Source organism: Aulonocara stuartgranti, assembly GCF_965226115.1.
Source record: "Aulonocara stuartgranti genome assembly, chromosome: 22".
NCBI lineage: Eukaryota > Metazoa > Chordata > Actinopteri > Cichliformes > Cichlidae > Aulonocara > Aulonocara stuartgranti.
The window spans coordinates 36,852,123-36,867,536 of record NC_138957.1 but is presented as its reverse complement, the minus strand read 5'-3'; the positions used below and the strand labels follow the sequence as shown (position 1 = coordinate 36,867,536).

At 49.0% G+C, this 15,414-nt stretch overlaps 1 protein-coding gene across 6 annotated transcripts; it reads left to right on the top strand.

The window, feature by feature from the left end:
* Positions 1-884: 884 nt before the first annotated feature.
* Positions 885-14,843, top strand: LOC309699392 (ATPase family AAA domain-containing protein 2-like). Of its 6 annotated transcripts, none has more exons than XM_082522411.1 (28): positions 885-1,031; positions 1,945-2,033; positions 2,289-2,317; positions 2,791-2,875; positions 3,236-3,308; positions 4,747-4,825; positions 4,907-5,032; positions 5,205-5,271; positions 5,776-5,847; positions 5,997-6,105; positions 6,260-6,375; positions 6,802-6,976; positions 7,265-7,353; positions 7,534-7,693; positions 7,953-8,043; positions 8,137-8,451; positions 8,526-8,628; positions 8,947-9,133; positions 9,344-9,529; positions 9,610-9,745; positions 9,829-10,025; positions 10,761-10,920; positions 11,269-11,391; positions 11,482-11,553; positions 12,470-12,928; positions 13,589-13,710; positions 14,351-14,479; positions 14,629-14,843. In XM_082522411.1, the coding sequence occupies exons 4-28, from the start codon at positions 2,853-2,855 to the stop codon at positions 14,659-14,661; spliced, it is 3,402 nt and encodes a 1,133-aa protein (XP_082378537.1). In that variant the 5' UTR covers positions 885-1,031; positions 1,945-2,033; positions 2,289-2,317; positions 2,791-2,852; the 3' UTR covers positions 14,662-14,843. The 6 variants fall into 6 exon arrangements, 5 of the variants coding, with proteins under 5 accessions (XP_082378537.1, XP_082378535.1, XP_082378539.1 ...); XM_082522409.1 differs by having other exon boundaries at positions 885-1,246; XM_082522412.1 differs by lacking the exon at positions 885-1,031 and adding an exon at positions 1,253-1,378.
* Positions 14,844-15,414: the final 571 nt, after the last annotated feature.

Sequence of the window (15,414 nt, the reverse complement as noted above, 5' to 3'; positions counted from 1 at the left end):
GGTTAACTTATATCTTTTGTTATTTACACGTTTTATTTGTAGGTTAATACTTGCATCATGTTTTTGTTTTGTTTTGTTGTTTATCTTATTAAGTCAGTCAGGAAGAACTGTGGGGCCATTTTTTCTATAAATTAAGAGACTGGTATAGGACCAGCATGCACTGGGGAGGGCCTATGGTTTTTGTTTTTTTATCAAAACAGGAGAAGCCGCAGTAAGCATCAGAAATGGATCTTTGTTATTGTTTGCCAAACTGGATAAATAAACCATAAAACGCAACTTTCAGGTTTTGGACATTTGACTTCTTTTGCCTGCATACAAAATACCACCACAGTGCAGCAGTGGCTTGTAGATTTTAAATTGTTGGATGTTTGGTTGGACAAACAAAGGAATCACCACTGCAGTCCCATTGGAGGGAAGTTTTCAGGAAAGCAAAGAGAAAAAGATTTTAGTGAGTGTCTGTACTGAGTGTTTAAGTAGGAAAATGAAAGACAATATGAAGCATGAAAAATGACATGAGTTCATCTTTTGAATTAATTTATGTGGCTGATAAAGTGGCATCACTTTAGCGGCACAGTTCTGTACTTTGAGATACTCGATGGGATTTATTTTAATTGAAAACTTAAGGCTCCAAGTAGATTTCTTAATTTAACCATTATTACTGGTTGTTTGAGGACAGGGGGGGGGGGGGGGAGAAAGTGGATTTCTATTCACTAAAATAATTAATTATCTTCACTGATAAAGCAAACAGCCGCAGATCGATCCTTCTGAGAGTCAGCCGCTGACAGGACAGAGCGTTGAAATCATCTATATTATTATTTATATTATTATTATTATTATCAACAGTTTACGCACCACGTGCATTACGGCGTGACGTCAGCAGGCGGCGGCAGAACCCTCGCGTTTGAACCACAGCGGTGCAGCTGTGCGGTCTGTCGGCTTATCGAGCTCGTGTTTGGGTGTGTTGCAGCTTCAGCTGAGCCTCCACAGTCGGAGACGCTCTTCGGGAACAAACAGCCGGCGGACACTCGGAGGTCTGAGTTTCTTCGGAGCTTCTTCTTTATTTTTGTCGTTAAGGCTAATCTCGTTAGCTTATGCCTGCGTCGTTACCATGGTGACGCTCCGAGGCAGAGGGGACGCGGACCGGAGAAACGGGCCGAGCACGAGCACCGGGACCCCGGCACGATCTGAGATAAAGACCCGGAGGAGGAAGAACGCTCCCCGGATTCAAGAGTCCGGGCGGTCCGATGTGAGTGTGTCCGTGTTCGGTGTGTAAGGTTCAACTCACGGCGACGTTTAAATGACCGTCAGTTTAACCGGAGGGAGGAAAACGTTAAACTGACCGGGAGAGGACCGGGGGCAGCTTTTCAAACTTATTTTGGTAAAAATCAGTAAACAGGTGGAGTTTCCTCCTGGTCTCACTCGCTGCTTTTTAACGAGCTTTAGTAAAAGTCCGGTAATAAATAAAAACCCTGTGTTTAAAGATGGCCGCCGAGTGAGAGCGAAGCTTAGTCTCTGAGAACGAAATGCGTTTAAAAAAACAAATGTATAAATTACATCTCAAAGAAAAGTAACCGTATTTTTATCATTATTATTATAAATATTTTTTTTAAAAAACCTTCCAGATATTTTCATTAGTGTTCGGGTTTAAATCGGAAACTAAACGTTTTTTAATTACGCTGCAGATATTTTACTAGTTTATTCTGAGATCAGCCGCTTGTTTTGTTTTTCTTAACTTTACATCGGCCTCATGTAAACCACTGTAAGGTCACATGGTGCAGCAGGCTCCCTGGTCATGTGACAGGTGTAAAATACCCCTCTGGTCTTTAGCTGCAGTCGTGTGAAGCTCACTGAGTGTAAATGTCTGTGATCACGCGTGTATCACTTGTAGTGCTGTAGGCGCCTCCAAATGAGTGCGAGTGACCCGACCTCTCACATCTTCCTCAGGTATGTAAATCTGAGGATGAGGAGCAGAACCTCACCGATTCCGAAACACCCGAGGATGAAGATGAGAAAGCAGCAGGAAGCGTCATCAGGTCAGACAAAAGTCACCAGTTAAAGCTGTTTTACTGAGCATGCTCAGAGCTAAAATGATGAGCTGGGCGATTACATTTCATCATGGCACCTGTGTCAGCGTGCAGGAGGAACTGCGCTCAGAAACAATCCAACTGCAGGCCACAGGACACAGATGTGAACGGTGCTTTTAAACCGGCTCTAACTGTGGTTCAGGAGTCAGTGTGTGATGTGAATCTTTCATTTTACTGTCACTGATGTTGGTTTTGTGTTGGCAGGAAATCTCAGCGGCTCCAGAAGCGTTCAGGTGAGAAAAACAACGCTAGCAGGAAGACGTGAAAGGTCTCAGAGTTCACACTGTGCACTTTATTAAACTTTACACACAAAGACAGGAAAACATCTCACACAGGAACAGCGCAAGACCACAAAGTGGTCCATTATTTTTCCAGCTGCAGAACAAAGCATTTCTCTGAATATTTATTTATGTAAGAGCATCATTCAAAGTCCTGATATTTTATATGTTTATGAGGGGAAACAGTTTTAATATGTATTTAAAATATGCTGAGCTTCAGTGGTGGTTTTACCCATCAGTGCTGTGTACCTGCACGTCTCTAATATTATGACTTCATATTGAAGATGCATTGGACACAACATTAGAAACACCTCTTAATGTAAAACAGTCCAGCATCAGCTGGAAACACGAGCTCAGGAATTAAAGGTTGTAGTTTCTCCCCCGTGTGTGTGTGTGTGTGTGTGTGTGTGTGTGCGTGCGCGTGTCAGGCGGCCGGCTGAGGAGAAGCACGAGGCTGACCAAAGTGACGAGCAGGTACGAGGCCTCCAACATGTTCGACGGCATCAGCACCAAGTAAGAAAATCCTCCTGACATGTGAGGTGATGGACGTGCAGTAAAAGCCGTGACGTAGAAACTGAGATGAGTTCAGGTTATGATGCCATCAATGACACTTTGATTGTTAACACTGAGACAGCCAAAGAAAGAAGCACACAGAACAACAGCTCTGTGTTTGATCGTCCCTGCTGGGATTCACAGATGTCTTTGATACATTAAAAGTCTGAAGTTTAACCTGAGCAGCTCAGAGTGATGTGATGAATGAGGCCACATGTGGCCGTCCGCTGTGTTTGCACTGATCTTTATGCCACAAACCTGTACGATTGTGATAATATGGTAAATTGAATCGTGGTGACGTCCACGCTGTTCTCTCTGCAGCGCCGCCAGGTCGGTCCTGAACAGGATGGACAGCATGAAGAAGAAGAGGCGGCTCAGTAACAACAAGGAAGGAGTGAGTGGAGCCATTAGACTGGATCAGTGACTATAAGTATTTATAAGTATTTATCCTGCCTGTTTGCACAAAGAAACGTCTCTCTGTTCAGTTCTCAGTTATTACAGGCAAAATCATTCCTCTGGACACGCTCGGGTAGAAGGACTGGACTGAAAATGAGTGACAAAGAAAACCTTTTTCAGACTTTTGGCTCATTGGAAGAAAAATATAAAGAAACGAGGGTCAGCACAGTACTGTAATTAAAGAGCTCACAGATGCTGATCTGTATAAGCGAGGACTCAAACCAGACGCTGTGTCAAGTATTTTCTGCCACAAGTCAGAGGTCATCAAAGGTCACGACCCTGTTGACCAGGAGTGACATCGGCCCAAACAGTCTGCTCAGATACAGACAGCTGTGCGCTGGTCACCAGCTGTTCTGGGGTCAGTGTGATCGTCTCCATCATCACAAACAGTCCGAGTCTTTTTCGTTCTTTAAGGATCAAATAGAAAACACTGAACAGAGGACATGTTTCCCTCACCCTAACCTTTTGGCATCATTACCCAGACTGCACTGCAACACAAACATCTAAGGCAGCTGCAGTGTTTATAAAGGCACACGCGTGTGTGCGCTTTGTGGCGTCACTGTTGCCGTGGAGCTGTGTCGTGTTTTGTTGTTAGGAGCTGTGTTTATGTTTTTACGCTGATAATCAACGCTGAGAGTTTGTTTACATCCCGAGTCAGCTGTAAACCCTCAGCTGAGGCCGCCGTCTCGGTGGGCGCTGCCTCTCTTATCAGGTCTTTATGAGGGCGGTGGACCCGGCTGCACCCAGCCCCCCTCCCACTGCTCGCGGCTTGTGGGGAGGGGGCAGCGTCTATATCAGCTGGCACCATATTGGAAAGCAGCCGACAAGCACCAGCCCTTATTTTGTGTCCACATGTTCATATTTCCTCCTCACATGGAGTTTCTGCTGCTCTGAATGAGTAAAACAACGAGAGTCGTTGAGACGTTTGTAATCAGAGTGTGCGAAGTGTGGCGTGTGCTTTACATCCTGTCAGAGAACAACAGCAGGCTCGCAGATCTTCTGTCCCAGCCGTGGATGTTCACATCAGTCAGGTTTCTAATAATGAGTCTGTATGTGCAGTAATCCCAGTGAACCAAAAGCTTGCCTGAAACTCTCAGTTTGGTCAAGTTTTCTTCTACTCATGGATCTGTGTAATGTCTGAGTTGTCAGAGCTGTGACATCACACAGGCCCACAGCTCTGTGTCCACAGTGGGAGTTTGTGTTTATATTAGCGGTTCTGAAATGTTCCTCAGTAACAAGTTAACTGATCTGTGAAATGTCCAAAAACAGTCCCATCCCTCGTTGTCACGTTGGTCACTTTAATCAGATGCATTACTTGGATAAACACAGGGATGATTAACTGATCGTTACACACCTAATAACTGATACATTTGCAGAAGATCTACTCTAAAGCCCAGAGGAGTAAAACACCAGTCCCACTACGAGGAGAGCTCAGCGACAGCGAGGACAGCCGAGGTCAGTGCAGATGGTTAGGAGCAGAGGAATGATGACGAGAGGGAGACGTGGTGGTAAAAACGTCTTCTCTGGTGTCTCCAGGGGCGGGCTTTGACGAGGACAGCAGGAAGGCCGTAACAGCAGATGAAGACAGCAACTGCAGCGTCGGCCACAACGTTGATGCCAAACTGAGCCGAGCCTCATCGCTGTACCAAGGCCCGACCAGCGGTCAGTACGCCGCTCCAAACACGCCGTCTGTACATGCTGAGTAATGCAATAAAAACCCTAAAAGACTACAAATCGGTGAACAACGGGTTCTTCAGGAGAAAAATAAAACCACACACTTGAAACGTACTGAAGCTCCAGCTCTGATGATTTTGTTTTCTCTGGTATCGATTAGACGTCCTGAGAGGAACCTTCCCGGTCAGCGCCTCCGGAGCGAACACGACCCGCAGAGCAGCCTTCAGGTCAGAGCGTGGAAACGCCTTTCCTCTCTCCTTCAAATAAAGCAGGACACAGCTGAACGCTGAAGTATGATGTAGTCTGAAGCAGGTTAGCTACACAGGCTAAACCCTCGAAAACTCAAGTCACACTTTTTCTGCATTCTTGTTTTTATTAATTTTCCCTCACAAATGTTCCTGTATCTGTTTGATCCTGAGGGGCCACCATAGACTGACGTATAAACTGTGACATCACTGGCTTTTAAAACCTTTACAAACTTGCTTTTAAAGTCCTACGATTTCACCAAACTGGAGCTCAGCCCTGTTAGTGCTGTAACCTCAGCAGCCATGCTGTTGGTCAGCTGATGTCATCAAAAATGCTCCAGCAGCACAAACACAGTGCAGAGGTGGGTGATGTAAAATCACCGCCTTCACTACAGGAATAACAGATCTTATCATCATCACCAAAACTTCACCTGTTGGATGCTTCACCTTCATCCGTCACACTCAGGTCTCTGTTTCTTCCTGCAGACCCACTAAGAGCGCCTGGTCCAAACAATCTGATGAAGACTCTGATGATGAAGAGGAGGAGGCCCCTGACAGGTCAGAGACAGCCAATCTGATTGGATCATCAAACCACTTCCTGATACATCGTCCATCATCAATGCTTTTAACTGTGAAGCACGAGGCGTATGGAGTAGATTAGATGTGGATTGCTGCCTGTCTTACTGAGACTTGTCTCTCCCTCTCAGCTGTCTCCCACTCAGCCTGCGTACCGGCAACCTTTTGGAAACCCGCAACGACAAGATGGCTGCAGGAGCGGGCCTGGCGGACATCGATCCCATGGCCATCGACCAATCTGTGAGATTAAACCTTAGATATGTTCTCCTGTGACCTCGTGTTTTACACATGATTCACAGAAAAATCTTCTCATTGTGTTGTTTTGCTCTCCACCTGATCCTGTTATATCCTTCCTTCCTTCCTTCCTTCCTTCCTTCCTTCCTTCCTTCCTCAGGTGGGTTTTGACAGTATTGGGGGTCTGTCAGGTCACATCTCAGCTCTGAAGGAGATGGTCGTCTTCCCCCTTCTCTACCCTGAGGTCTTTGACAACTTCAAGATTCAGCCTCCCAGGTGACACACACACACGTCAGGTATTCATGTCTTGTGGGGACGTCTAATAGACGTCATGCGTTCCCTAGCCTCTTACCCTAACTTTAACCTAACTGTAACCCTGAGACTAAAATCCCTTCAAACTCTTTGGTACCAGAATGTTGGTCCCCACAAGTATAGTAAACTTTCTATATTTGGTCCCCACAAAGATATGAATACACGCTTGTGTACCCCAGATTCTAAATATATAAAGAAACCTTCAGAGGTGAGTGATGCTTGATGCAGGGACATGATGAGTTTACCTTCTCACAAAGGTAAATGTGTGCTGTAGTAGTTACTGAGTCCTGCTGAGACTGCATGATGTGAGTGGGCCGAGGTCAAAGGTTGGACTTCATGTTTTTAAGACGGATTACACAGTGAACACGCTCCACCTGCGTCTCTCTGCAGAGGGTGTCTGTTTTACGGCCCTCCCGGGACGGGGAAGACGCTGGTTGCACGGGCGTTGGCCAACGAGTGTAGCCACGGCAACAGGAAGGTGTCCTTCTTCATGAGGAAGGGAGCCGACGTCCTCAGCAAGTGGGTGGGCGAGTCAGAGCGGCAGCTGCGGCTGCTGTTTGAGCAGGTAAACGTTCACCTGAGTCATACTGAAGCAGGAAATATGATTTGAGTGAGTTTAATGAGTCTGAGCAGAGAGAAGCTGCTTCTGAGCAGACGCTGTGACCTGTATCTGCATACATCCGTTTGTGTCAGCAGCACTTTAAACTCTGACAGTGTCTGTGTTAGAAACTTTGAAATCAAACTCGTTAAACAAACCCTGTGAATTTAAATTCATTTAATTCATCGTGAACAGGTTTAAAGTGTGTGTGTGTGTCTGTGTGTGTTTCTGTGTGTGTGGGTGTGGGGTACTCAGGCGTATCGGATGCGTCCGTCCATCATCTTCTTCGATGAGATCGACGGTCTGGCTCCGGTCCGATCCAGCAGGCAGGACCAGATCCACAGGTCAGTTTCAGCTTCTCCACACGTGTCACCTCAGCGGTGTCAGAGTTTGAGGTTCAGTGTAACGGGTCAGAGGCGCCGCCGCCGCTGTAGATTAGTAATAATCTGTTTGCAAACGTTTGTAAAGTTATTCCTGACACAAAGGAAACGTGTGCCAGACTAAATAAATGGAAATCCTCGCAGCTCCATCGTGTCGACGCTCCTCGCTCTGATGGACGGGCTCGACAGTCGAGGGGAGGTCGTCGTGATCGGAGCCACAAACCGGCTCGACTCCATCGACCCTGCGCTGCGGCGGCCCGGGCGCTTTGACCGCGAGTTCCTGTTCGGCCTTCCCGACAGAGAGGTGACTCTTTACTTTATTAGATTTTATATATTTTCAGCTGCATCCATAATCTCTGCAGTGTCAGTGTGGGCTGGTGTTAAAAAATCTACCAGCACGGTTGTGATGAAGGGAAGTGATTGTTTCAGGATCAGGATGTAAACGTGTTTGTTTCCGCTGTAAAGTTTTACTGTGGGAGTCGGAGGCCGCCTCTGCTGGAGCCTCTGCTGGACATCAGAGGAACTGCAGCAGGGACCTTAATTTAGGTGTGTGTGTGTTTCAGGCTCGTAAAGACATTCTGAAGATCCACACTCGGCAGTGGAAACCTCCTCCGTCTGAAGACTTTCTCGATGAACTGTCAGAAAAATGTGTCGGTGAGAAAAATGGCAGCAGCTTTTTTTTGTCTCAGGAAAATGTAGTTATTTTTTTATTGGTAACCTGACTTCCTGAGCCTCTGTCGCTCTCAGGTTACTGCGGCGCTGATATCAGGGCGGTGTGCACCGAGGCGGCATTGTGCGCTCTGCGCCGACGCTACCCGCAGATCTACGGCACGTCCCAGAAGCTCCTGCTGGACGTCTCCTCCATCGCCGTCAGCAGCTGCGACTTTGCAGCAGCCCTGAAGAAGATGTCGCCCACCTCGCACCGCTCTGCCGCCTCCCCAGCCAAACCGCTGTCCCCTGTGGTCCACCTGCTTCTAGGCGGCGCCCTGCAAGAAATCCTCAATGCCCTGCAGAGGATGTTTCCACACGCTGAGGAGGGCATGAAGAGGAAGAGGGAACCAGGTGAGCCAGAGGCCAAAGTTCTGCTGTGTCTACACATCACTTCCTGTTTACAAACTTCCTGTTTCCTGTGTCAGACCTGACCTCGGATATCGTCGATGACACTCTGATGTTTGACGAAGACGAGGGCCCCAGCATCTCCAAACCCTCCAAGAACAAAACCTTCCTGCACTTCTTCAGGTGAGCCTTTATCCACACCTGAGGGGCGTGACTATGAAGTGAATCACCATGGTAACAGAAGCCGAGTCTAAAGCTGGGTCAAAGCGCCACATTTTCACTGATTCCTGTGATCCGAGGTTAGATTCTGTGTGTTAAAGTGCAGTAAAGGTGCCGCAGCAAACACTGCGTTGCAGTATCGCAGGTATGACTTATACATGTACGTGATTTATGTGTTCAACTGGTCATGTAGAAAGCAGGGATGGTCTCTATAAACACTGCGTGCTCTCATCGATTATCTCCCCCACGCTGCATTCTCTGATCCTCTCCCCCGACCTGTAGGAGTGCCGTCAAACAGCCGACGTCTCACCGCCCCAGGATCTTGCTGGCAGGTCGTCCTGGCGCTGGTCAAACCTCCCACCTGGCCCCCGCCATCCTGCACGCTTTGGAGCGTTTCACCGTCCACAGCCTGGACTCAGCGGTGCTGTTTGGTGTCAGCAGCACCTCGCCAGAGGAAGCCTGTGCACAGGTGACTCCTCCAGACATGTGCATCTACAGGTCGACACGCATGTGCACACAAACATAAACACACTTCATAAAAACTTCATTTAATCATTTTAGAAGTGTTAACAGGCGGCTCTGTGGTTCTTTCTGACTCTGTAATGTTTTTAATTATTTAAAGCAGCCTGTCTGTGCCGGACAGTCTCAGGATGTGAACTTTGACCTTTCCCCTGATCAGGTGTTCTGTGAGGCCAAGCGGACGTCTCCCAGCATCCTCTACATACCGCACATCCAGCAGTGGTGGGACACTGCGGGGCCGGCACTGAGGGCATCCTTCCTCAGCCTGCTGGGCAGCATCCCGTCCTTCTCCCCCATCCTCCTCCTCGCCACCTGCAGCGTGTCCTTCCAGCAGCTGGACCCAGAGGTGAGGACTTTGTCCCTCAGCTGTGTCCCTGTGCGTGGAGGTTTTACAGGTTTTTATCTTCGATGCTGTGCTGCTCCCAGATCCAGAGCCTGTTTCGGGAGGACTACGGGGAGGTCTACGTCCTCAGAGTTCCCACCCAGCAGGAGAGGACCAGCTTCTTCCAGGATCTCATTCTGAACCAGGCGGCCGAGGCCCCTCCCTCTAAGAGAAAAACATGTGTGTGACTCCGCCTTCATGCTGCGGTTGTTAAGCCCAGAGTGTGATAGATCGCTCACTCTTTCCTCCTCCTCCTCTCTCAGTATCTCAGGCAATGGAGGTCCTCCCCCTAGCTCCACCGCCGCCTCCTCGCAAAATGTCGGAGCAAGAGCACCTCCGCCTGGAGGAGCAGGAGGAGGACGTGCTGCGAGAGCTCCGTCTCTTCCTGCGAAACATCACCGAGCGCCTGTCTCTGGACCGCCGCTTCAAAGCCTTCACCAAACCGGTCGACATCGAGGAGGTGAGAGTTTGAGAGAAAGACACGCCGACATCTGCCGCTCAGTTTTAAGGTCGTGAATAATTAAACAAACGGAATCGGATCAGTTCACGCCTTCCTCCCAGCTCCACGCCGTACATGTTATTAAAAAAGCGTGCAGCAGATTCAGTGCAGGTTGATGAGGTCAGATGGCAAGACCAGACTCACGGGTCAGCAGTCGTCTTAGCTGAGCCCGGTTCTGTCGGAGGTTTCTTCCTGTTAAAAGGGAGTTTTTCCTTCCCGCTGTCGCCACAGTGCTTGCTCATGAGGTCGTCTGACTGTGGGCTGTTCTGTTTTCTTTATATTATTGCAGGGTTTGTATCTTACCAGATAAAGCACCTTGAGGCAACTGTGATTTAGTGATGTATAGATAAAAGTGAATAGAATGTTGGAACAAATCCACACATTCAGCATTCACTAAATCAGATTTTAGTTTCCCATCAGCACGCGGAGCAAACGTCAGAAATGTTGACTACAATCACGTCAGACCGCAGCCACACGCCGACACTGTGCATGACATCATGATTGGCCTGTTTCCTGTTCTGACTGTTGATTGGCTCATTGGTGTCAGGGGAAGGCCAACCAGGGGTTTATAAAACGGAAACAACGCTGCCGCTCTCGCCTGTTCGATCTGTGAATCAGCCCAGAGTATTTGTCTCTGCTGCCCCCGAGTGGCCAAACCAAACACCAACAGCAGAAACCCTCCTTCCTCTCCTCCAGGTCCCCGACTATCTGATGGTGATTAAGAAGCCCATGGACCTCTCCACCCTGCTCACCAACATCGACGAGCACAAGTACGTCACCGTCGGCGAGTTCATGGCGGACGCTGACTTCATCTGGAAGAACGCTCTGGAGTACAACCCGGACAGCGACCCCATGGGTGAGACGACATCACCCGTGACCGTTCTCTTAGTTTGTCCTCTGCCCCACAGTCTCCTTCCTTTTCTTAAGTTTCTTCTTCTTCTGCTGTCTGTATGAGACAGACGGAGCAGGCGTCTCCAGGTGGAAACATTTCCACAATGGGCGGGGCTATAAGTTCAGCTGTTGGGTGGGGGAAAAAAATCCTTTTCTGTTTGTCTGCGTCTGTTTGAGGAGAGACGAACTAAACAGAAGCAGATTTCTCAGCTGGACTCACCTGTGGAGAGGTGATAAAAAACATGTTTGTTTTACTGCGTGTGTGCGTGCGTGCGTGTGTGTGTGTGTGTGTGCGTGCGTGTGCATGTGCCAGATCGCAACATCCGTCACCGAGCGTGCGCCCTGAAGGACACGGTCCGCGCCATCATCAGAGACGAGCTGGACGAAGACTTCGAGAGAGTCTGCGAGGAGATCAGAGAGTCGCGCATCCACAGAGGTGAAACTCAGCCAGATGTTCACGCCTCATCCAGCTGCTGCTAACAGTGTACTGTCAAACTTTATATTAAGACTTTTATTTTGGTGACAGCTCTGATGGTGGCCAACCCGCAGGAGGCCGATGGCGTCTGCAGATCGGCGTTCTCCAGAAACACTCTCCAACGTAAGTTCACCCCTGAACTGAAACAGCACGGGGCGGCTCAGAGTCTCTGCGCACTGTTAGTCACAGACGTCAGCAGCTGCTTAACAAAACTGTTAGAAATATGAGTGACGTGAGAGCAAACCAGCAGACATCACATCAGGTCTGATCACCGTCAGGGTCAGCGTGTACACCAGTGAGCCGTCAACCCCCCGTCAGGTTCTCCTCAGCCACTGTTAGTAGTGCTGATAAGCCCTGCCCCTACTTTTAATTGGTCCGTGAGAGAGAAGTGACAGTTGATGAGTGCACCAGTTTCACTTCCTGTTTCAGAGTCTGGACTCGCGTACCAAACATTAGGACATCAGGCTGCTCCAAAAATATTCTTCAGAAGTTCTCAAAACTCAGCTGCTTTCACAAAATGCCAAAAAGATGACATTTAAATCACAAAAACAGTCGATTTTATAAGATTGTAACCATCAAACTTTATAAAAACCTCAAGTAATGAATCAGTTTTAAAGTCGTCTGTCAGCCAGCGAGCTGATTCTCCTCGTCTGTGGATCTACAGAAATGTGTTTTTTCTTTGGGATCGCCTCCTCAGAGCAGCTTTTAGATCAAATGAGAGTAAAACAGAAGTCGTCATGTTAACGATGGATTCACAGACTCGCAGCAGGACTGAGGCTCCGGGTTCGTCTCACGCTGTGAAACGTCTGATGAACAGAGAGCTTGGTGCTTCTTTCGGCTGCTGCAGCAAAAAGCTGCTTTTAAAAACGTCTCAGTGAAAGCGAAAGCAGCGAGAGCAGGAAGCCACAGTGTTTGCTCAAACGTGAGAGCCGCAGGGCAGGCGAGGACAGGAAGAGGCAGAGAGGACGAGAAGTGACCTTTCTCTCTAATGACCTTTACTCTTCCTCCTCCCCGCTCCACCCCCACCCCCGTTTTCCAGCTCGTAAGAAGAAACGTTACAGACGGCCCCGAAAGTCCAAGTGGAGCACCGGCGTCATTAAGAAACCTAAGAAGAAGAAGAAGGAGGAGGAGCCACCAGTCCCATCCTCCTCCTCTTCCTCCTTCACCTCCCTCTCCTCCATGTCCAGTAAGTTCAGCTCTGAGTCGAGTGCGGGGGAGGTCAGAGCTGCTGGACGGCGAGCGGTGAACGGGTCTGCTGGTGCTGGCTCGTCCAGCCCATCAGAGAGCAGTGACGGCGGCCTGAGTGGGTTCCATCGCACCCCAAACCGCATCACAAGATCCCACAACGGAGTCCTCACGAACGGGTATCACCGCCACACCGAGCCGGTTCATCGCCAGCTGGCTGATGGCGTACCTGTAGGCGTGCGTCGAACCCGCTCATCAAAGACCCTCCCAGGCCCGGAGACCGTGCTGAACAGCCAGACCGCGGACAGCTTAGGTCTGTGCGCGTGAGCACGAGCAGTGCGAGCGCCTCGCTGTACTAACCGACTCACTGGACCGCTTCAGAGCGCAGCCGCTGCCGATCGAGCTTCTACAGGCCGCCGCTTCACGCTACGAGGCTCCGCAGCGCTCCGGGCATCGAGCAGGAGGAGCGTGTGAGGTGTCAGAGCCGGCTGCTTTAGTCTGAATGAAACGCACTGCAGGAGCGCTAACGCGGCTCTGTGGTTCAGCACACACTGTAAATACCCCACACACACACACACACACACACACACACACACACACACACAGCGGAGCTTTGCATCTGTAAATCTGATGGCTGCATCACGCCAATCAGACCTGACCTGTTAGCTTCCGCCTCCAGGTATGAGAACACTGCAGTTCCTCTGACGCAGCGCTGAGTGGTGTTTTTTAAATTATCTGACCAATAACACGGCTGCTGTGTGTGTGTGTGTGTGTGTGTGTGTGTGTGTTGCAGCTTTCTAACAAATCAGAATATTAATCCCAAAGGAAATGATGTCTACCGTTAGCTGAAAACTCCACAGTCATTTCTTTTTGCCATAACCTGGTTGATTCCAGCTGTGAAGGCATAGAGTTGGCTGTTTGTGGGAGGCACTGCAGGGTAATGCCCTCTTCCTCTGCTTGTCTTCCTCCTCAGAGAAGAGCGAACAGTCTGAGTCGAGGGCCAACAAGGCGGCTTTGGAGCAGGTGTTGAGTCGGGACAGGCCGGAGCAGCAGGAAGAAACTCCACCGCTGATCGTCGATCACAGCAAACTGAAGGTGAGTCCCAGCTCGCCTCTTTAAGGGGCTCAGACTGAATAAAACGTGACGCTGTGTTCATTAGAGTCAGCGTTCATCAGTGAGCAGATCCTGGATCAGCGTGAAGAGAATAACCTTCACACTGTACTCAGTGTGACTGTAAACCCATCAACGCAGAGTTAACAAGGTCACAGACACAGCTGGAGCCCCCTGCTGGCTGTTAACGTAACTGCAGATTTACATCTCCAGCTTCGTTTCACTCTTCATACCTGGATGGTCCGTCTGAGTTTACATACAGAGTGAAGTATACTTGACAAACATGAGGAACAAGAAGCTGCGGCTGTCCTGCTTTACCGGTCAGACGCCTTGAGTTTGTCCTTTTACGATGAGGAGGAAGCTCTTCATCGTCTCCGTCTGCTCTCAGCGAGTCGTCAGGAAGCTGAACATGAAGGAATCTGCTCACGTCTGACTGTAGGAAGCTGTCTGCTCACATCTTCAGTCTGCAGCACCAACGGTTGAAGAGCTGCTTTCAGACCGGAAACAAACAGGAAGTCGCACAGCATCCCCTCCCCCACCCCAGCAGCCAGTAATGAATAAAGCAGGGGCCGTGGGCCCCACGGGCCTCTGCAGGCACCACCTCAAACTGGTTTCTGTTTTCCAGGAGCTCCTGAGGAGAGCCGTGGTGAAGACGGATGGCGCAGAGGTGGAGCCACTGGAGAAGCTTTACGCCCGGCTCGCTCAGTGCATCTACCGACACAGAGACAACTGCAACAAGGCAGAGCTGCTGCAGGTACGACGCCCACAGAGACCCAGAGGGCGCTCATGTGACCTCAGTATAAATAACTGATTACAGTAGCTACTTTATCAGGTACCAGCCTCCAGCCTGCAGCGCACAGACACCATCAGCACATTTTCAGTTTTCTCACTTTTGCTTTCCAGGAAATGAAGACAGAAATCGATCGATTCTCCTGACCTCCAGCAGCTCGACTTCAATAAACCTCAGTGTTCAAACAAACGCGTCGTTCATTCGTCAGGAATCGTTCAGTTTCTCCTCTCAGGTGTGCTTTATCGCAGTGCTTTTCAAACAGTAATACCATGTTTATCTCCATGCTGTTTGTCTGATGTCGCTTTAATAAAGTCTCTGTGAGCGTGAATGAAGCCGCCGTCTCTGTTTCCTGTTCAGCTGACTGCTGAAAGCCTGCACATGCGACTCCAGCACGAAACCACAGAATAAAACCATGAAAACATGCAGCTGGGGTCACAGGCCTCAGAAGAGTTGACAGAAATGCAGATGTGGGAAACGTTAGTATCTGAGTGTTTACAGAGAGCTGGAAACAGTTTCAAGGGCTTCAGACTCAAAGAGCTTCTTTCAGTTTCTCACATGAATCCGTTAGTATTAAATAAAATAAATGATATTAGTGATTTGTAAGTAAGGCTAGAGTTCAGTGTATGATGGTGGATTTTCTCTCCTGTGTGTGTGTGTGTGTGTGTGTGATGGTACTTTTACTCTGAAAGTCGGAGCGCAGCCATGTGACGTAACCACAAAGGCTCTGCTCGTGCCCTCCATGCTCCTATATGTGTGTGTATATTTAAAAAATAAAAAATAATTAATGTCACACACTGACCTCAGCACGCTGACAGACGCTTCCGCTTTCTTCAAAATAAAGTCTTTTTATACATTGTTAGTGGTTTGTCGATGCCACGGTGAGCTGATTGTGCTGATAA

Bases quoted from the DNA above. Each gene is read 5' to 3' on its own strand.
- LOC309699392 (XM_082522409.1), top strand. From the start codon at position 1,109: ATGGTGACGCTCCGAGGCAGAGGGGACGCGGACCGGAGAAACGGGCCG. The intron at 8,452-8,525 runs GTGAGCCAGAGG...TTCCTGTGTCAG, and splicing joins GAAGAGGAAGAGGGAACCAG to ACCTGACCTCGGATATCGTC. The intron at 10,026-10,760 runs GTGAGAGTTTGA...CCTCTCCTCCAG, and splicing joins AACCGGTCGACATCGAGGAG to GTCCCCGACTATCTGATGGT.